General features: G+C 30.1%; 1 protein-coding gene across 1 annotated transcript; it reads left to right on the forward strand.

Annotated features, from left to right (window-relative positions):
* Nucleotides 1–7,193: 7,193 nt before the first annotated feature.
* On the forward strand, nt 7,194–19,060 carry LOC108326076 (protein PSK SIMULATOR 1). The gene is made up of 14 exons (XM_052874933.1): nt 7,194–7,565; nt 7,787–8,299; nt 10,433–10,436; nt 10,801–11,126; nt 11,225–11,317; nt 11,458–11,548; nt 13,441–13,534; nt 14,340–14,437; nt 14,747–14,816; nt 15,364–15,467; nt 17,055–17,171; nt 17,804–17,880; nt 18,142–18,186; nt 18,263–19,060. The coding sequence occupies exons 2-14, from the start codon at nt 7,968–7,970 to the stop codon at nt 18,774–18,776; spliced, it is 1,965 nt and encodes a 654-aa protein (XP_052730893.1). The 5' UTR covers nt 7,194–7,565; nt 7,787–7,967; the 3' UTR covers nt 18,777–19,060.
* The last annotated feature ends 4,063 nt before the right edge of the window (nt 19,061–23,123 follow it).

Raw genomic sequence — 23,123 nt, forward strand, 5'->3', positions numbered from 1 at the left:
AAGCAAATTGGAAAACCTCTTGAATTCTCCTTATAATAATTGTATTCCTTTTTTTTCCAAAGTTACTATTATCTTTTTGATTTTAGATCCTTCAAAGGTGCCAAGACTAATCCATCAACGCATTCCAGTCAAACACAAACAATCCATGCTAGAATTAGGGTTCATACTTAATACACGAACTTCAAACATTTTATGGCTTAAAGTAATGTGCCATTAAAATAACTTTGTTATTTTATACTAAATCGATTTTAAGGTTTAGAATTTAAAAATTTGCAAATAAAAATGTGATTAAAAAAACAGATTCTATTAAAAATATTCAGTCAAATTTTCAATAAAAAAATCTATAGATAAAAAGAAAAACATTTTTTAACGTATTTCTTTACATTTTTATCTTCTCTAAATACAGGTTAGGGTTAGAAGGTGGTTTCAAAACGTCTAATCCATTTGCACGGTATTTTCTTTGTTTCACAATTTCAAATAACTTATTATAGTTTTTTGTCATATGCAACATTACCACGAAGTTTCCTTTTATAATAGCTTTTTCAGGTTCGTCATTTATACAATTCTACAATTTTTTTTAGTAAATCTGGATTTAAGCTATTTTAAGTAAAATGTAACTGGAATTTTGTACCTGATAAAAAAATATAAACTAAGTAAAAAAAAATTATTACAAGTGGTTGATTTTATATTCTTAAGACAGTTTGATAAATAATTCATATTGTAATATGATTATGGAAAAATTGAAAACTAGTTATTTTTTTCTGTTGATTTTTCCTACCAAAACGTGTTCCCTTTATTATCATCATACATTGACCAATTTTTCTGTAGGAAATTTCATTGAAAGTTGAAAGAGAAGAAAAATTTTGGTTTGGTAACTATGAAACAGAAGTTATATATTAATTGGGCTTAGGTTTCTGCATTGAACACACATAAATTGAGGATGGCTAGGACAACTATTTCTTTTATGTCTTTGTCTTTCTGTATTCTCTTCATGATCACCTTCACTTTGTTCATCCAACCAATTCCAGTTAAAGCAGGTTTATCTTTATCATTAAATCATCCAATTTACAATGTAATATCATGTGTCATTTATATTATTATATCATCATTCTCTAAATAGTATCAATATTCATTTAACAAAAGAATCGTGTTGACTCTTTTTAATAAAAATGAAAATTATACTGAGAAAAAAATATTCAAGCACTACATTAAATAATTTTAACAAAAAATAGGATAAAAGAGACCATTAAAGCAATATGATGGAAATCTCATCTCTCTCATTAGGCATCCTATGTGATTATTATTTTATATTAATTCTTTTTTGTCAATTAAAAAAAATTGATTGTGGGAATTGGTTTTTTCCTTTACATTTTTAGTCTTATGAAAGTAGAAATTAAGTAATAAAACTATTCTATTAATTATATATTATTATTTGATCACCCATCCTCATTTACCATGATAGTTATAAATGCATAGTGTAATATAAAAGGATTTGTAAGTGTAGTAATTAAATTTGGTTGAAATATATTGAGATGATGAAAAATTGTTTTAATTTGTAGATTTGAAGATGAGAAAGTTGGGTGTTCGACCAAGCCCACCTCCTCCACCCCGTTCAGGCCCACAAAGACATGTTAAACCAGTTTTTCCTTCACCTCCACCTCCAATTTCCATGGCATAAGATCTACTTTCTTTCTATCATTTCTTTCACTGCTTTATTTTATACACTATCGAGTTTAATGTCAAAATAACATTATTATGTCAAAATTTCATTACAAACATTCAGAAGTGGAAAGACACTATTTAGTGTATACATTTCCTGCCAGTTGATAAATTGTACTTCCTCCTCGTTCAAATAAAAGTATAATTATTTAATTTAAAAATACTTAATACTTTTAATTTTATCGTCTCCATCCGATAATAAGTATACATACACACACACATTATCAAATATATATATATATATATATATATATATATATATATATATATATATATATATATATATATATATATATCAGTTTCCATATCAAGTATTATCAAATATTTTTAAAAAATTATAAATTTATAAATTTCGAATTAAAATATGAAATAATAATTAGATAAAATGAAATAATTATAAAATACTACACATTAATAACATTTTATGACAATCAAAATATTGTTAATTATGCAACTATTAATAAAAGAAAGTCGATGAAGTTAAAAAATAATTTTGAAAAATTATAAAAAAAATATTCAAGTTTAAAAATACTTCAAATATGTTTTTTTAAAACTCAAATAAAATATATATTTTTTATACACTAATAAAGAAATCAACGTTTACCTATCTCATTAATATATTATCTGAGTATTCTCTATATGATTTTTATTATGCAATGAATATTATATCTCAAAAGTTAATTTAAATTAACTCTTTACATTATGAAATTTTGAGGTTCTATTTAAACAAATGATTTTTAAAACTATATATCAAAATATAATTTTTCCTCGAGTTTGTTTCAATTAATCATTTTAAAGATATTGTTTAGAGATATTGGATTGTTTTGATCCAAAACAAATTTAGAAAATGTTTTCAATTGAAAATCAAGATGTGTTCTAGTGAAAAGAAAAATGTAACAATACGCCCATCTTAATATGCCATTTTATTTTGTTACAAGAACAAACAAATATCTATGCATTGAATGAGTATGAGATAATTCAAAAAAATTAAAATAAAATGTACATAGCCTAATTAAACATTTATAGGATAAATAGTTAATTATAAACAATTACCGAATACCTGTTTATTTATAAGCACCTATATGAGTTGTATTTGACGGAAAAATAAGGCTAAATTGTTTGAGTTATGGGCCATTTTTATAGTGTCTTAAAGTGGCTATTAAAATAGGTTGAGAATAGCATTTGAAAGAGTTATTGAAAATAACTTTAGAATCTGTCAGAGTTATTTTTTATTTTAAATTTATCGTAATAAGGTTTCTACGATGATTTATAAAAGTAGTAAATAATTATATTTTGATTATAAAAAACTTGGTAGTTTTAGCTGAGTCTGAAGCATTAGCATTTTTTATTATATTTATGAATTTGGCAGAACTCAATGCTATTCTTAAACTTTAATCTACAGTGCTTGGGTTCTTTTATTGCTCAATATTAATAGGTAAGCAATCAGCTCTATATATTGTAACTGTCTTCTTTTCATATAATTATACCTTACAATAACTATGTTAAAATTTAATATCAGCAGCGTTCAATTAGATACATAATTTTTTATCGAAAATTTTAAGATAATATTTAATGAATTTTTAACTTTATATTATGTTTCACCTTCTCATTTCTATTTAACGTGAAACTTAAACTCATATATAAAATTTTAACAATATTTCTCTAGACTGAGATTTAAAAAAATAACGTGAATTCCTTATAAAATTAAACTCAAATCTAATTGATGTTTTTCATTGACGTTGTCTACGTAAACCTCCTTCTCCGTTCAAATAAGATGTGATACATGGTTAATCAGCTATCTAACTTCGTTGCAACCCTTAATTTATTGTTTGTGAACTCTTCTCCTGTTCAGATGTACTTGCACTGTGCGTGAGGGTAATGATTATACGCATGTGAAAGCTTAATCGCTTAATCAATGAATCCTTGTTTGTTTGCATTTCCTAAGTTGGCCAACCGCAATTTATAGGATCGATTCCTTAGGCAACGATGCTTTCAGGGGTTTCCCAGTTTTTTTAACTATATAAAGAACTACAAACCATTTTGGAAAACTTCTTTTATGGAAAAACTGCCATATTATTTAAAAGAATCTGTTTGAATAACTAGTTCAAACAAGTTTTGAAACTTCTAAATCAATGATATTCATGTACCTCTTGGGTGGTTGTCAATGGCTATGTATGAAAATAAACAAATATTAGCACCCATCAGTCAAGACTAAAGTAGCATGTAAGCCCTGACAAGGAAAAATCTGAAACCATTTGGGATTTTACAAACTGACAAAAAATAATTGAGAAATAGTTTTTCTTTGTTGTGTTTTTCATTGATGCTTAAGAAATTTCCTTGAAATTTCAGCAAGCTTTCTCACAAAAAAGTATCGAACATGTTGCTTTAATACGTTGGAATATCAGTAGTTATATTTTTCAGAAAATTTAACGTGTTTGTTTAAGACAACTGAGAGCTTAACCAGCTGAAAGTTTAACCGTGCATTTGGATTGTCCTTTGTTTTGTACGGAAAACCAAACCAAACGTAGGCTCATTGTTTCAGCAGGTGGAGCCAAACACTTTTTAGAATCCAAGGATCCAAAACTGAGTTCAAAGAGCCAGGTTGAGAAAAATGAAAAAAAAAAAAATCCACGAATTCATGATTGTGCCAAGATTAAGTTGCACTGTACCTTCTGTACATGTTTGTGTGTTTTAGATGTGAGTTAGGTTAGGTTAAAAAAAGTTTAGCTGTTTTTCTATTTAGATCAAATTATTTACCCTATTTTATCATGTAACAATAAGTTAAACTTAACTTTAACAACAATAACATTTGAAGATTTACTTAAAATGAAGGAAAGGTAGAAGATGAAAACTAAAGTAAAGACTATTATTTTTTTAATTATTCATATTTAGTGACTTGCTTAATTGAGTATTTATGTGTTGTTGTTAATGTAATAAAATATAATATAAATGTTTTGATGTTTCTTTTGTATAAGTTGTTTTAATTTATTTTATAGAAGAAGTTTGTTTTCTTTTAGTGTATGTTTGATGATTTATTGTGCAACGAGGTGAATTTGCGGGTGATGAGGTTGTTTGTTTTCCTATATTTGAAACGATTTACTATGTTATATCAAGATTTGCAAGTATTTACTCTATATATAACGTGAAATGACTATTCTGCCTCTTGGGAATTGATTCCTCACTCGTTTTAATTCATTCTTTCATAGAATCGATTCCCACATAATTCCATATGTAAGAACATACGGCTGTGAAAGGCTCACAACATAATATTATTTATTTTATTTACCTTAATTATAAATAACAACTTCATTTCATTTTAATATAATTTCCATAATTTACGTTAAATTTATATCATATTTATTTTCAATGATAATATAATAATCTAATTTTATCAATTAAAACATTTTTTAATCTATCATAGTCATCATATCACACACAAACTTTGTGAAACTTTCTTTAAAAATTCACTTAAATCACATAATCTTCTCTTTAAAACAAACAATACTATAATTATTTTTCTATTTCTTCAAATCTATCTACTTATCCTCTTTCAAATCCTTTCTTCAATTTAAACATATCATTGAAATGTGTTTTCTTACTGTGATGAATTTGAGAAAAAGTGAAAGAAAGAATTTGAAGGTAAATTTTGTTTTGTTTTTTTTAAAGAATTTGAGAGTGTAAGTAAATAGATTTGAATGTAAAATTTAGAAATGATTGTGAAAAATTTGATGAATGTGATAGAATAAAAAAATATTTTAATAAAGTAAAATGTAAAATTACTATTTTGCAACCTATTTCCCAATTTTATAATTATTTATACACGTATGGAATAGACATGGAATCGATTTTCACCTTCGTGGAATTGATTCTCATCTTATAAAATTATTTCACATCATCCATATTGCGTATTATTTAACCATTTAACCAAAGACGTTATTGTAAAAACATATTTCACACTTACAAATTTCCTCCTCCCTCAAACGAGATTGCATATTGTTATAATTCCGCAAATATGCATTTCTAATTCCTTAGATAAACACAACACGTTTACTCGTATATTCATTTTTATTAATAGCTAATGACAGAAATTGTCATAAAAAACAGTGATATAAATTTCAACCATCAATAAATATTTATATATAATCATTATAAATTATATAGATAAATTATTAAGGTACAGGTTACGGAAGACAAATACCACTACACAATATGATTTTTTTTTTCATGAAAACATATTAAGATTTGTAACTAAATTATATACTTGCATAACGTATAAATGAATATTTAACATGTAACTAATTAATATCTGTTGTAAAAAAAACGGTCATAGTATAACCATGGAAATATTTCAAAACTGTATGAACATCTAACATTAAAAAGAAAACACGAATAGAACATGAATAATTAATGTAAAAATCTCCTATGGTCTTACTTAACTTGCCAATATTGGTATCGAATATATCTGCTTACTTTTATAATTATTTTTAAAATCAGATCAAAAGTAATCTTCTATCAATAGACAATATATACAAACTTTTTTTCGCTGACAGTGCATGCTTCTTAAGTTTAGAAACATGCTAATAATTAGTAAATTTTATTAATATTTAAATTATAAAATATAACTATACCACTTTTCAAGATTGAATATTTTATATAAAAACATAATAATACATAAAGTCACTAACTATTCTGATGGAAAATCCACATTAATATAATTATTTAAACAGTTAAATTTATATCTTTATTAGAATTATTTATTTCTATATAAAAAATTATATACTCATTTTTTAATTAAATTTTGAAAAATTATTTAAATTTCGTACCTTTTATATACGTACCTACATAAGTTAATATAACACGTGGAGACAGGCTTTAACATTATATAGAATTAAATTAAAAATAACTGAACATTTTAATAGCACATTGATATAATTTTGATGCAGAATTAATAAATATTTTAGTATATTTTTCTTTTTTGTTAGTATATTTTATTTCAATTAATAGAGTAAATTTTAACTATTAAGAGTTGATCTGATATTGTTTCATCGATAGTTTCTATGTAATGAAATATGATTTCCATCACAATATGTATACATGCAATAAAGTCAACATTTAAATACCGTTTCCTATCGCTTCATGACCCTCAACATCACTAGCTAGTAACATTTGACATGTTTTTTCTGTAAAAAACATGTTTTTTCTTTCTGAAAGATTTTTTATTCAAACTTGTGACACGTGTAATGTAATTTGATCTGGGAAGTGGAGAATGTTATGTTTTCTGAATCTTGGAATGAAATAAGAAATTTCAGGTTTGACAAGAAAAATGTTTTTATTACACAAAGGTGATTGTTGTCATTAAGAGATAGGAAGGCAGTGAAAAAGACGAAGGCAACCCCATGAATGGATGCGTTTCATTGGTAGTTGGGAGAACATTTTGATCTTCATTTTCACCCACGGTCAAAATAAAACAAAACAACAGTTAGTGGGGTTGTGCTGTGTTGTGATGCGTGTGTGAACTCTGCGTTTTGACCATCGCTGAAAATGGAACAACACAGCAGAGTGGAGAGAGAAAGATAGAGAGAGAATAGCTGATTCACTGAGTCTGCCTCTGTGCCTTTGTGTTGCGTGTGCCAGCTGCTCCTGTTTCACTTCGGGGGCAGAGGACTCTGTGTATGTGAAACAGAGGGAGAGAGAGAAAGAGAGAGGGCAAAAAAGCTCACTCAACTTCTCTTGCTTCTCTTGGATCCCTTTGACCCTCCATTGTCATTCACCTTCTCTTGCACCCCTTTTGCTTCTCTTCCTCTCAGAATGGCACACTTGCTACTTCTCACAGATCTCTTCTTCTGGTATCTCTCTACCCTGTCGATTACCTTTATTTGATCCACTACTCTATTGGGTTTCTGTAGAATAGCTTTGATTCATGGGTTGGGGTGTTCCGTTTTTCTCTCTTTAATTAGTTAATTGGGTCTCTCCTGTTTTCCTTTGGATTTATTTTTTTTACTATGTTAGATTTTATGGATTTTTAATTTATTTTTCTAATTTAGAAAAGATTTTGTGACTTGAACAGAGTTGATGGAGTGGAGCAGTAAGGGTGATCAAAACTGGTATCATCAAATTTTGTGCCTTGATTATACCATTCCTGTGAATTGAAGGCTCTGTGTTGAGGTTTTGTTTGAGTTATAGGGTGTTTTGTATGGGCATTGTGTACAGAGAGTAAAACTATAGAGTCACAAACAATTAGGCATAATATGGGTGGTATTTGCTCGAGGTCATGGAAAGGAACTGTTGATGGTGTAGCTGTGGATAATGCACTCAGTGGAAGCTCGAGGCATGCTAATGGTCATGCTAATAGTGAAGCTGGAATGGCTTATCAGTCTATTGGACCTCCCAGAAGTATAAATAGCAATTCAAATGCGCTTCCTGATGATGATGACTTGGATAAACATCAACGGGAGTCGTTTTCTTTTACTGGATTGGAAAATGTTTCGTATGGGTCAATGGCAGATGATATCAATGATGGGATTCCTCGCCTGTCCAGGGCTTTATCGCATAAATCTAAGACCAAACAAGCTGCTGTTAAGTTGAGTTACCTTTCTCATGTTTGATCTTTTTATTCTTCTAGGTTGGATTAGCTTATTTTGTATTTGGAAGTTCTTATAATCAATATGCTGCAAAGATGCCTCTGGCTGGAAAGCTGTTTTTTTGTGTGAATATGAAGGAAAACCAAGAAGTTTTATAATAGAAAAAGCTATTTCATTAGAGAGGAAAGAGGGGAGGTACAGTTGAGGGGACAATATGCTATTCAGAGAAAGAAAACAAACTGTCTTCAGATTAGAAACGGAAACTCTCTTGAAAAAGCCATGGGTAGAGCACTTAGGTGGAGCCATGAACCAAAATCTCAAAGCATATTTAGCTAAAATGGTATACCCTTAAAAATTTACGTACTTTACTCTGACAAAGATAAAAGTCTCCCAAAAGCTTAACCTATTCTGTGGGAACTCAGGCATTTTTTTTGCCTTGCTAACACGCCAATTCACATTTATTTAGAATAGTGGCATCAAGCATCAAACTTGTGAGCTCTTGTCTATTGACGCTTTGATACAATATCAAGATTATCTCTCCAAAAAGCTTAAGCTATTAGGTCAGAGCTCCTGATAGTATACACTGATGAAATTCACTAAAGAGCCGCCAAATTTGCATAGAACATATTGATTTTCGGGCAGACTGCATCTCCAATTTCTACCACATAAAGCAGTTCCATGCTTGGAATTCCTGTAAAACCAACCTTATAGCTTTTAATCCAACTGACACGGGGAAATTTTTCCAGTGATCCCAAGTCATCTGTACCATTGTTATTAAAATCGTGATTTACCTCATAGGATCATATGATCTGCCAATCGAACATGCCTTGGCAAGCTGAATTATTGTTGGGATTGCCAAGGAGTAAGGTTGGAGCTGGATTGCGACATTCCATGTGCAATTGTGGGATCGTTGGTTCCCAGCAAGGCAGAGCAAGTAAAAAAGGCTGGTTTGTGTTTGACCAGGTTCCAAAATCCCTAAAATCTCTTCTCATTTACCAAATCCTTGCCTACCCATTTGCAATCTTCTTTGTTCCGTACCCATTTGCAAATCTCTTTATGCAAACACCACTGGACCTCTCCTTTATTCACAATGGTCACCATGCGCTATTTGCACTGCTGCCCTGGGCTATGGCCTTCTATGTCATTGCATGACCGATTCTGCATCTTATTATATCATCATGGGAACGAAGGTCACTCTTAGTATCTACCACTTCTCTCAATCTCACTCCAGTTATCTCCTCTTGTGGTTTCATACTCAATCTATGTGATTTAATTTTTCTCTCATGTCTCATACGCATAGTTTGTGCCAGGTTGCACTCCTCACCCTGCATTGACAAGACTGCTGCTGGGCAATGGGAGCGTATTCCACATTTTCCTGCAATTTTTCACGAAGTATAGTGTGTATTTACGTAAAACAATATCCATAAAAAATTTCAATATTTGCAAAACTATGCTAATTTTAATTATTAACGGGATATTTCTCATTATTTTGTGTATTTAATTCTCTAAATTGGTTCAATGAATCTTCTTCAGAGTTTAAGAGAATAATCTTCTCTTTTGTATTTTGTATCGAGCAGTATCTGTTAGGAGTTTTGACTGACTCCTGATAGGCCTGTAAATTAGAGACTCGGTCACTTTTGTATTCATTTCACATTAATACAAATTCTCTTTCATCTTTCTCTGGAAATGTGATTAAAATTCATCACTAGCTAAGGCCAATACAACAAAATTTAGTGTATCAAAGCGAAGGTAAAACCAAATCACATTTGAACCTACAGTGAGCACTGAAGATACTTATGAAATGATTCATGCATTCTCATTGCAGAAAAGATCGGTACAAGGTGCTGTATAGAAAACTGTACCTAACCAACAAGAAAGAGAATAATAAGGATGTGTGCCAAGTGTCCTAACAAACAAGGGAGAGAATGGGAGGGATGTGTGACAAGTGTCTCACTACAAATAATGCATAAGCAATCTATGAATTGGAAAAAATAATAACAAATTTCAGCTGCCATATTCCCCTTCATGCTGGACTGTGGATGTGCAAGAGTCCCAGCTTGGCAACACATTGTGAGGTTTATAGGGAGGAGAGTTATAGTGAATGTCAGCCAATTGATTGGAAGGTGCAACAGGAAGGTCCTTCCTTTTTTTCTTGCTAATCGATATCGTGTGGTTAGATGTCTAGATAATTTCTGTTCTTTGTCATAAGAAGGATGGAGTTTGTACTACAAGATATGTGAGTTTACAGAGAAGTGCTTACATATGTTGTGCTTTTAATTATATTAATTAGACTTCATTTTTCTAATGAGCTAATACCTCCATGGTGCCAAACATTGGTCTTAAAGAAGAACTTGTTCTTGATCTCATGGGTTAGATTGGATCTATATTCTTTACCATTTCCTTTCTCTCCCCCTTCCCCATTTTCAGGTCTTTAAGGCTTCCCATATATGCAAACAAGGGATTAGATTGGCTTTTTGTCTTATCTTTTGCTGTATTACAGGTATCAGAAGTGAGTTCACTTTTAGGAAGAGCTGGTACAGCTGGGCTTGGCAAGGCAGTAGAAGTTTTGGACACACTAGGTAGTAGTATGACAAATTTGAATCTCAGTAGTGGTTTTACGTCGGGTGTGTCAACAAAAGGAAATAAAATTTCAATTTTGGCCTTCGAAGTTGCAAACACAATTGTTAAGGGTGCCAATCTGATGCAATCTCTTTCAAAAGAGAACATCAGACATTTAAAAGAGGTGGTTCTGCCATCTGAAGGAGTGAAAAATTTGATATCCAGAGATATGGATGAACTCCTAAGAATTGCTGCAGCAGACAAGAGGTAGACTATAATGGATATTTTCATGATCAACATAGTAGAACTCTTACTCTAGTTTGGAGCTTATTTTCTTAAAGTTTTCACTTATTCTTTTTTGACAGAGAAGAGTTGAAAATATTTTCGGGAGAAGTTGTGCGTTTTGGAAATCGTTGTAGAGATCCTCAGTGGCACAATCTAGATCGCTATTTTGAGAAGTAATTGTAGTTGAATTGATTTAATCTTACATTTCTTAAGAACAAATATAGCTGAATGGATTTAGTCTTTCTTTATATATTTTCTTGTAACATCTAACATTGTGTTTGTTATGGTTTTCTTTGCCTTTGTTGATGTTTAGGTTATGTTCAGAGCTTACACCACAAAAACAATTGAAAGAGGAGGCAGAAATTGTGATGCAACAACTAATGACCTTTGTTCAATATACAGCTGTGAGTAAGCCTGTTAAAAGGAACAGTGCATATCCCTGTCATCTTCGGATTTGTATGCTGAACTCATAACACTTTATATCTTTGTCAAAGTGTGTATTTGAGTATTGTATCTAAGGAATGTGTTCAACATACAGTTTGCACAAAACTAATGGGAAACTGTGTTTTGGGGTCTCTTTGAGTAAACTTCTCTATTAACACTTTTAGGAGAAGAAAGCAAGAAAAAAAAATGAAATAAACTTCTCCATAAACTTAAATTAACTTATGCAAGAGTATAAAAACATATTTTGGAGAAGCTATTATATAATAGCTCGCAGAGAGATTTGTTTCACTTTTTAATTTATTTTTTTCTTTTAAAAGTGTTTATGAAGAATTTTATTCAAACAAACCTCTGTTGTAGTTTGAAATTCTTTTATCACCCACATTCCCTTTGCCAAGAATATCACTTAAAACAAAACTACATTCATACGAAGAAAATAAAGCTGTCTCAATTGCTTGGTAATTGCATGTTATTAGTTGAATTCACTTTTGTTTTATTCTGCAGCCATGTTGTGTAAAGGTATCTTATTTAAGAGATTCACTGTCACCGTCCATTTTTAATTAGATATAAACTTTCATTTCAGAGATTGATAATTTACTGTCTAGTATATTTCCACTTTATATCTGAAACTTTAATCTTAGCTATCTATGTTATTGCACTTATTATAAGAAAGAATGTGTATTAACAGGTTATACATTTGCACATTTAGATTGAGAGATACTTAGATAGACCTTTCTCCTGTGCTTTCTGGGTTTACTGTCTTGAATTTACGGATTGTTTCTCAATGAAATTGCCACTTTCTTTCATCTGTCATGTTATGCATATTAAGAAACCTATGAACAATTTTTTAACACTTGTATAATTTAAGTTAAGCTTGATTTCCAAACATTCTTGTTTAATTATGAAAAAAAAGTTTGATATAGGTGATCATGAATAATTAAGTTATATAGTGGTTAAGTAGTCTGAGATAAATGTTCCCCCGTTTTATTTTGTCAATTATTTAAGGTTCTTTTGTAGAAATCAAGAAACACAATAATTTTGTAGATCTTAATAAAATAGTTATGAACTTTTTTATTTCACATTACAATAAAAGCTTATAATTAAAGATTAGGTGAAGAGTAAGGTTATAATTGACAGAAGAGTAATTAATGTTATATTAGACTTTTTTTGTAAGAAATTATCCTTACAAACTAAGCTTTGACAATTTTACATACCTTTAGCTAACTAAGGTTTGACAATTTTACATACCTTTAGCTAGATTAATGTGGCATTTATTACCTTTTCATTTTAATTTTCAACTTTGAACTCAACAAACACAAGCAACATCTGTACTACTAATTGGATATCAAATTTTCATTTGTGGGTAAATAGCTTGTCAATTTAATATTTTTGAATTATTTGCATTCCTTTTTTATCATACACACACATATACACATACATATATATACATATATTTTAGTTATATGCATGTGAGACATCAGAGTCAATAATAAAGGAATGTAAGCTTCTTAAAGATCATTTTTATTATATTCTTTTGAGAAGGAAAGAAATTCACAAGACCAAGAGAAAAATTATGAAGGGGAGGGTTGAATTCATCAACTAAAGAACAAAACAGAAAACAATAAAGCAAAGCAGAACGATAATAACTTGGAGAGCAAAGAAGGGTTCGAAGTTTCTTCTTTTTTTAATTGAAAAATGAGTCATGATCTGATTCCAATTCATCTCCTCCCTTTACTTTTTGAAATAAGAGAAAAAATAGACATCCGAAAGGAAAGTTGGTTCTTATTTCTTTATGCTGCACAGCTGATTTTGTTAACTTGACTTAATTTAGTTAGACCTTTTTCTTTGAGTGCAGGAATTATATCATGAATTGCATGCTTTAGATAGATTTGATCAAGATTATCGGCGCAAGCTTCAAGAAGAGGACAATTCAAATGCCACACAAAGAGGTACATGTTGACCTGGATTTACTTGTCCAATTGTCATTAAATACTCTTGAGACATGAGGAAAAATCAATATTATTTCTGATAATTGGAAACTGTACAATGCAAGTTACGATGTATACAGATTTGGTTATAAAGGCTACCCAGAACCATGATTACTTCAAGTACAAATAAGGAAAACTGTAGTAGTTACATTACATATAGTGAGGAAGCATGTGTAATTAAATCTGAAAAAAATAAATAAAAGAAATAATGAATAATAACATACGAGCTACAACAAATTCCATGTTCTTGTATTGAGCATTTGAAAATTTATTTGTTTCTGAGTCAATGTCTTGTTTAGAGTAGTTTTGACCAAAATATATGTCGATTCATCCTCTAGTGGCATTCTTTGCCTGTATTCAAACTAACTTAACCAATTTTCTCCATTTCTTTCTCAATTGGTATCCAGCCAATATCTCCTTATATACAATATTAAAATTATTTTGTATTGTCTTTTGTGTGGCTACACATTCATCTTAACATATTCATTTGTGCGGCTCTCACTTTTTTCTCGTGATATCTATTTAAACATTCACTACCATATAACAATATGAGAAAGCTTTCTTTTTAGTTTGGTTGGTACTTTGTTGTCACAAATAACCTCTGATGCTCTTCTCCATCTTAACTACTGAGCTTGTATGCTGTGTGTGACATCTTAGTTCATTTACCTCCAAGTCATATTTCTCTTGTTGTTATATAACTATGTTTGTCTTTGTTATCACAATAATACTCATATTTTTAAGTGATCAATGATTACAAACTGTGTAGGAGACAGCCTTGCAATTTTAAGAGCAGAACTGAAGAGTCAAAAGAAGCATGTAAGAAATCTGAAGAAAAAATCATTATGGTCCAAGATTTTAGAAGAGGTAAACAGTGTTATTTCTACAAATATTTTAGGTTAAATCGATTATTATAATAGAAGGTTATCTTAGATTTAGTATTTTGTATTTGTTTAGTTTTGTAGTATTGATGATTTGGCATCTGAAATGTGCTTTCTCTGAAATCCTTGAATTATTTTTACTGAATTTTGTTGTTGTTTCAGTTTAACTACATTCATTTCCCCCTTTTGTTCCTCTTTTTCCCTAATAAAATTTACTTTTCCAATTCTTTCAGCCTCCTTTTCTTGAGCATTTTTCTTATCATACAAGTATAAATTCTAATTGTTGTATTTGCAGGTGATGGAAAAGCTTGTAGACATCGTCCATTTTCTATACTTGGAGATCCATGAAGCATTTGGTAGTTCTGGTACGCTTTCAAGAATTCCCAGTATTTTTTATTGTGTTTAGCTAAGTTTGTGATATTCTTTATTTTTGTTCCGAGTATGGACAAATTAGTTACGGTGGACCTGACATCTATTTATTTCCCAGTCATTATTTGTCAAACTTGCTGGAGTTTTATTTGTAGGAAGAGTATTTGATTTATTGACGAAAGAAACTCTTTGCTATAGCATTGATCTATAGTCTGGATATGGTATTCAACAAGGGCAAAAGAGCCCATTCATTTGTATGGTTATAGTTGCAAAGTATATGTGCTTTCAATGGTTTGATGTGAAGTTGTGTGCATCAATTTGATGCAATAATAATGTTTCTCATAATTTCTTTTTAACTTGTCCCATGTTTTTTGTGAATGAATTTTCTGATCTGTTCACCTTGTCCTGACCTATTTTGTTCTTAATCCCGCTCAATTTAGTTTCTCCTCCTTTCATTTTACTGACAAAATGTAGACTATCCATTGCCATTGCTAAAATACCAGGTAAATAAAACATTTGTTTTATACCTCTTCCTCCTTGCAGATACTGATAAGCAAGCCAATGATTCTCAAAGTAACCACAAGAAGTTGGGATCTGCGGGTCTTGCTCTGCATTATGCGAACATTATCACTCAAATTGACACTCTTGTGAGTTTAGGATTCTACTTAAATTACATAATCTCTACTATTTGCCATGGTCTTGGAAGTTCAATTATCTTTCTTTGTCTTTTTTGGCTGTAAAATATTATTTTAATAACAAAATTGGAGAAGGAAAGAATAGAAGGGAAGTAATGCATTTACACAGGTCTCAAACAAGCATAATAGTGTGTTAAAAAAAAATCACCTCAAACTCAGCTTCCTATTCATGATAATGTTGGGGATATGGTGATAGCATTGGTTCTTTCAACTTATCTTTTTATATTATTTTCATGAAATGAAACAGTTCTCTCGTTTTCTCCTCTCTCCATATTTGTCACAATGGTATGAATGACTGTTAGTATAATTAGTATTAGACTATTCTTAACATTGAGCCACCTGTAATTCTAGTAGGACAGCTGGAGTTTGTTGTAGACAGTTAGAACTTAATTGACAATCTTGCAGCTCAAGGTATCTGCTTTTATAAATACTTTAGTATAACTCAATCATTATTAATACAAGAAATTTTATATATTGCAAAATTCCTATTTTCTGAATTCTTTAATGACTTTCTGTTATTTGGCCTAATCTGTTATTGTGTTCACTTTATTTAAAAAAATGTTACCAAAAGGAAGACCACTACCCCTCTAATGTAAAAAGAAACTGATCAGTTGGATACTGTAGGAACATTTTGGGTTTTCCTACCTCATTTTAAAGTCAGTTTGATTCTATGGCTATCTGGGTTCTGATCATTTGTCTATCCAAGTGAAGTTTTAATAACTAAAAGCAGTTAATAAAATGGGTGATATTTTTTGTTTGTTTTGAATATTTTAAGTTAAGCTTGTCCATTATTAGGAAACTTTAAAAGTTGATCAAAATTGATGGGCCACTTCTAGTTTCTTTTGATACACACACCAGGAAGCAAAGCCTGTCAAACAGGAGATGCAATTCTTTTTCATTTCTTGTTTTGCGTATTACCTACTTCTCTTGAGAAGTAAGATGAACACAGAAGTCCTTTCTTATATTTGCACGAATAAGATCATGATTTACTTAATGAGTAACCATGCTCCAATAAACGAGTGACATCTGACATGCAAGGAAAAAAATAAAGCAAAAATAAAATGCTTGAGATTTTCTGTCCAAATCTTGAGGTTCTAGAGTCCGTTTGCTGTCTTCTTTTTTGCCTCTTCTGTCTGCTGGTCCTTTGTTCATTAAGCTTGATCCATTCTAAAACTTGTCTAGTGAAGTGACAATGTAGTACAAGTTTATCTTCATTTTTGGGCTGGCTTAAATTTTTTGGGCATTATGATTCTGACTACTGTGATTCTGATATTATTAGGACTGATCAGGATAAAGAACATACATCATGGAAAGATTATGGCCATCTTTTTAATCGTTTCATATATTTTATTGAATAGAAAAATGGCACCAACTCTATAAGGCGAAAAGGATGTGTTATAGTTTTATATATATATATAATGCTACTCAAGCTGTTAGAGAGACACAAATGGTCACAACTGCACTATTATTTGTTTCTAAAAAAAATGATAGCACGACTATTAGGAAGGTAGCCCTGAGTTTACATTTTAATTTAACCAGGTGTCTCGATCAAGTTCTGTGCCTCCTAATACAAGGGATGCTTTATATCAAGGGCTTCCGCCTAATGTAAAATCAGCATTGCGCTCAAGGTTACAGTCATTTCAGGTTAAAGAAGAGGTGCATATTCCATTCCCATCATACATTTTATTAGCTGGGTATCCATACCATAATACTTGATTAATTATTGATGTGCCCCTTTAATTTTTCGTTTAGAAAGTTTGAATCTAATTGGAATTTTTATCTCACTTTCTTCCAAGTAAGATCATTAGTTTATTAAGATTATAAAATGCACTATTTCTCGCATGTATTCCAGTTAATAGATTTTGAATATATAAATCCATTCTCCCTCTTTTTATATAAGTCGTATTTTGTTTTCTTGTTATATGTACTTCAAACTTACATGCTGGTCTATGCTTTTGCAACAGTGAGCACTTATTAAATTAATATTTAGTTTTTCTTTCTAATATTCTCTTAATATATTCCACATAATGATTTACTCAGAAAATTTTTGCCTTTAAAAAATTTAACGTTTACTTCAGAATTTTCAATTTTCTTGTAACCCATACTTGACGAGAAAGGTTTTATTTTAAATTTATTAAATGCTTGTTAATGACTTTACCAGTTCCGTCTTTTAATGATTTTTATTGAATTTATCTCTGCCGAAAGAGTTGTACTAATAAAGCTTATACTACATTCCCAATATTGATTGTGACCAAATCTTTGAATCTAAATCTAAAACATTCTTGCAGCTTACTGTCCCACAAATCAAAGCTGAAATGGAGAAAATATTGCAGTGGCTTGTCCCTATTGCTGCAAACACAACGAAGTATATTTGCTAATCCCTACTAAGCAATTACTAGATGTCCTAGTACTGCATTTGGTACAACAAATCTGTTTAATTTTTTTTCCATTGTGATCATTAAATAACAATGCTCATCATTCTATTTTTGAATAGTAATTTGGGATGCCCAAAAGACACTATTGCTTTAACCGTGTTACTATTAGGCATTAGCTTTAATAAATTATGTTCTACTACATGTTCTGCTCTCAAATTTAACTATCTCCTTTTCACCTTGGATTAATTCAGAGCTCATCATGGCTTTGGATGGGTTGGAGAATGGGCAAATACTGGGTGAGGACAGATAGCTGAATTCTATTCCTTTATGTTTGTATGTTCTACCTATTTTTTCTAATGTCAGCTTGTATAGGTCTGAGATCAACCGGAAACCCGCTGGTCAGACCGATTTATTGAGAATTGAAACACTACACCATGCTGATAAAGACAAAACAGAAGCTTATATACTTGAACTTGTTATCTGGCTTCATCATCTTGTCAGCCAAGTAAGAGTTGGAAATGGAGGAATAAGGTCCCCAGTTAAATCACCAATCCGTTCTCCTACCCAAAAGACAGGGCAGTTATTTACACAGAAAACCTGTTCTTCCCCCATGCTAACAGTTGAAGATCAACAAATGCTCCGAGATGTCAGCAAGAGGAAGCTAACACCGGGCATTAGTAAGAGCCAAGAATTTGACACTACCAAGACCAGGTTGAGCAAACAGAATAGGCTAAGCAAGAGTAGCAGTCACTCCCCAATCAGTGAAAGCAAAAATGATATATTCTCAACAAGGAGGCTACCTTCTGTTCCTGTCATTGACTTTGATAATCATCGAATGAAGGCCTTGGATGTCATTGATAGGGTGGATAACATTGGAAGTTCATAGTTGTGTGGCATATCTTGGTCTTTAAGCCAGAGGGGATGCTTGAATTAAATGAGCCTGTTTCCCTTCTTCAAGTTAAGTGGTCCCCTATGTTTCTTGTGAGCCATGAGAAATGTTTGTTGATTTCCTTGGCAAGAGTGTTATGATGTGAGCCATAGTCTTTTTGAGATTGTTGTAGATGATTATGGAGCGGGGACAAAGGGGGTCACCGTTTTTCATTAGATGTATATGTACAGATTACATGATCATATAATAATTGTTCTTCTATATATTTTCTCTTCTGTCAATCTTTTGTCTGTGTATATATACACATATAAGAAACAACACAGAATGAACTAACTTAAGAATATAGAGAAGGTAATAGCAGATGAAGGGAAGGGAGCTTTCTAAGCAAATTTTTATAGATAGCGTTATAGATGTTTCTTGCATAAACAGAACGCAACAATGATAATATCGTTTTTTTTTATCTAATTAAATACTGATACATAACATGTTTCCTATTGACACCCCACTCATTCTTATCTCCACTTGCAAATAAATAAAGGGTTTTCCATATTTTCTTCTTTACTCTCATACAGTGTAGAAAATTATTAATATATCTTTGCAATAACATTCGAAACTACATTCTTTAAAACATATAATTCTATAATGTAATGGAGAAAATATGTCACTGATAAATTTAAAGCTACATAATCATGCTTTAGATTCCACAATTTTATGTTATATAGGTATGAAAAGAAGGTATGGAAGTTGTTCAAGAAATTCAAAAATCATATTTTAAGCTTAATCCAATCTTATAAAATTAAATATTGTAATATATTATCTTTTTTCATTATATATTTTTTCTCTAGATTATAAGTCTTAATTATTTTTGTTGATAAAATAAGATTTGTATTCACTTATTTTTAATAGATAACTTTGATATAGCGTTAAGAGATGAATTATAAGTTTATTTCAACCTCAAAAAATAAATATAAGATTTGTATCCATTTATATATTATAAAATCGTCTTATTTTCGATAAATGTGAGACTTTCAACTATTTTGAAATCTACCATCTAAAATTATATTTTAACTTACATAACCTAACTTTTTATGTTATGGAGATATGAAAAGAAGGTATGGAAGTTGAAGAAGAAGTAGCCAAAAATAAATTGCATCCAATCCAAGAATGCTCCAAGAACCTAATAAGAACATAAGAACCTGATGCCAAACAAGCTAATGCCCAGACATAATTCCAGTCATAGTTGGGACATGGCAGAGATTCTTCTCTTCTGTACGTATAAAATGCTCACTAATATATATATATAGATTCCATTTGCAAGAAATCGCAGATGCTATACGATTTCATCTCAGCCATAGTATATACATAGATCCTATATGGCGACAACTGGATGAGCATAAAGGATGTAATAATGGTATATATCATCCTTGCATCGCAGCCCATGTTTCCTCTCCAAAAAATTTTATTCCATTATCTATATATGAACATTTTAAATAATGCTTCTATTTTTTTTAACTTAGCTAGATTATTCTTGCAATTGATAAAACAAACAAAAAAATTTGCTAGCTTGTTGTGGGACTGAGTGACTATCAAGTGAGAGAGGGTCCACAATTCCCATAATCGTTCTTGGACAAATAGAAGAAATTTTGGAAACCTTAACCCAAGATATTTGAACATATTGGATAGAATTACGAGTCATAAATTATAAGGTCTGTATTTTTTATATACTAATTTTCATGAAGATAATCTAAACAAATATATAAAAATGGCATTTATATGCATGCTATATAACATTATGGTGAAAGTTTCCCTCTATATATGGTTTGCCTAATAAAGATTATGTTAAAGTTAATCCATAGAAGGTGTGAGATTAAGTTTTATGAAATTGAAAGAGATGATGATAAAATGTTAAAAGATGCGTGTTGTTGGTGTGTAGGTATATAGAAACAAATTCATAGCATGAGAGTAACATTAGCCAAAGTGATGAAAAGCATATTATGTAATGAACTGCAACACCAATGAAGTTAACTATCCACCTAATTCGCAAGACATTATTCCCACGTAATTTTTTTCTGTTTTTGTGGCTTTGACAGCACATCAAGCGTAATTTCAGGTTCTGTGGCATTCTCAACATAAACACATTGAAATTTTTTTAGATGCCATGCTCCGCAAGCAAGATATTCTGTTACTGTATTTTCTTAAATGTTAATTACTATGATACCTTTGACATTAAAAATATAACTGAAGGGCTTCACAATTATAATCAAACTAGAGATAAGTTAAGGTGGTTTCATTTATGAAAAAGTTATTGACTTAAGGTGAACAATAATGTGATGCTTTTAAAAATTGTAACAGCTAGGAGTTAAACACACGTTTAATAAAAGAATAATAAGAAGAAAAATGTTGGGGTTTTGAATTCACCAAAGGTATACCTCTCATGCACTCACTCTATAACCTATTATAATAGTATTTCATCCCTTTTCTTGAGAAATTAATTATGTACTTTGTATAAAGATTAGAGGTTAAAGATGGTAATAAACCAAGTTTTTATCTATAGATACATAGATTTATTGGGAGTTTAACTTCAGTTTTAGGTTTATAACGACCCAAGGCCTTTAAAAAACCTATAGGGAGGCCCAAACCAATCACACTTTTTGGACCTCAAACTCCTATCCACACCTACCTTCCATCACTACTCTTGTTTCTTTTTATTTTACTTCCTTTCTCATATATAAAATTTCATTTTTTCTTTTTGTTCAATTTGATTCCACTTCTATTAATAAAAGCTTTAAGTAGTTTTTTATTTTAATTTTAAACTTGTTATAATGAGATAAATTTTAATAAAATCATTTAATAAATATTGACCATTTTAATTTGCAAATAATATATTTCATAACTGACGCATATTAAATCGTAAAATTATAATATTCTTACATTTTTCAAATTGATAAAAAAATACAAAAAGAAAGTATTATTGGAAACGTGATACAGTGTTATTATTATAGGTAAAAATGGAAATGCATTTAAAAAAACGCGAATTTTATTAAATAAGAAAAATCTGAAGTTGGATTCATATCCTTCAATACAACAGAAGATGAGTCATCTCCAAACTTTGCCTAACGCCTGACAAAGGGGAATCAAATAACAAAGATCAAACAAACTTATATCAGACCAAACAAAGAATAACAAAATATTAAGACAGTTAATGTCAACGAATCGGAATAGTTAATTACTAACATTATGGTATGGTGTTTTTTTTAATACACACAAAGATATATATATATATATATATATATATATATATATATATATATATATATATATATATATATATATATATATATATATATATATATATATATATATATATATTGATGGAGGATCTATTCTCGATTATTAGCTGTTGACTTAACCCTGATTTTTTTTTTAAAATTATGAAGACTATATTACTGGTCTATGAAATTTGAATGATAGCCTGGGATCTAGGTTTTGAAAATAGAGTGTTGATGTCATAAATTGCATTTATTGTTAGTTTTAGCGTTTTTTCTTGATAATAAATAATAGAACATTTGTAAGGTTAATAATTATGGAGACATAAGTAAAGAGAAAGAAGAGAAGTTGAAGCGGAAGAAATTCCATGTAGATTTTAAAGGTTGCTTGTTTGAATCGGTGTATATATGTAGCTAGACGTTATTCCCTTGTCACATGCATTTGAGAAGCAGAATAGGAAAGTTTCGTAGAAGTGGTTAATCAAATAGAATTTATTTTATGTTACGGTAGGGAATCAAATAATCTGTATACTATTTTTTCATGAAGAAGCAGAGGGAATAGATATTAAATGACAGAGGAAAGAAGAAAACGATAGATTACTAAAAGGATCACTCATTCTATTTCTGCCATTCACTCTAATAGAAAACCAATAAAGTTCAATGGATGTATTTCATATATATAATTCTTCATTCATTTTCTTCCACTCGTCTCCCCTTTTCAACTCTCAGTATATATCATAATGTGGATCGCTCTCTCATTTATCTTACTTTATATTCAACCCGTACAAAATGGGTTGATTGACCCGTATCGTATAAAAAATGGAGACTAATTTTTTTTAATTCGTTGCGTATAACATTTGGCCTATAGGTTTCTGAGTTGGTCCACAGCTCAAATAAAAATTTATTTATTTTTTGTAATTTTTTTCTTTTATAAATATTAGGGTATGAGATTTTAATGTTTTCATTTTTATTTAATTAAATTAATAGAAATTATAAATTCTATAAGTCTATTTTTTAAAATATAATATTTATAATTTGTTAGTTTTTAATTTTTATGTATAAGCGTTGATAATAGAAA

This window comes from Vigna angularis, chromosome 3 (assembly GCF_016808095.1).
Source record: "Vigna angularis cultivar LongXiaoDou No.4 chromosome 3, ASM1680809v1, whole genome shotgun sequence".
NCBI classification, from domain to species: Eukaryota; Viridiplantae; Streptophyta; class Magnoliopsida; order Fabales; family Fabaceae; genus Vigna; species Vigna angularis.

What these genes read in the sequence shown, in the direction of transcription:
- LOC108326076 (XM_052874933.1), top strand. Translation starts at nt 7,968, where the DNA reads ATGGGTGGTATTTGCTCGAGGTCATGGAAAGGAACTGTTGATGGTGTA. An exon ending in CTAGATCGCTATTTTGAGAA is followed by an intron (nt 11,318 to 11,457) that starts GTAATTGTAGTT and finishes GTTGATGTTTAG; the next exon opens with GTTATGTTCAGAGCTTACAC. An exon ending in GGTCCAAGATTTTAGAAGAG is followed by an intron (nt 14,438 to 14,746) that starts GTAAACAGTGTT and finishes TTGTATTTGCAG; the next exon opens with GTGATGGAAAAGCTTGTAGA.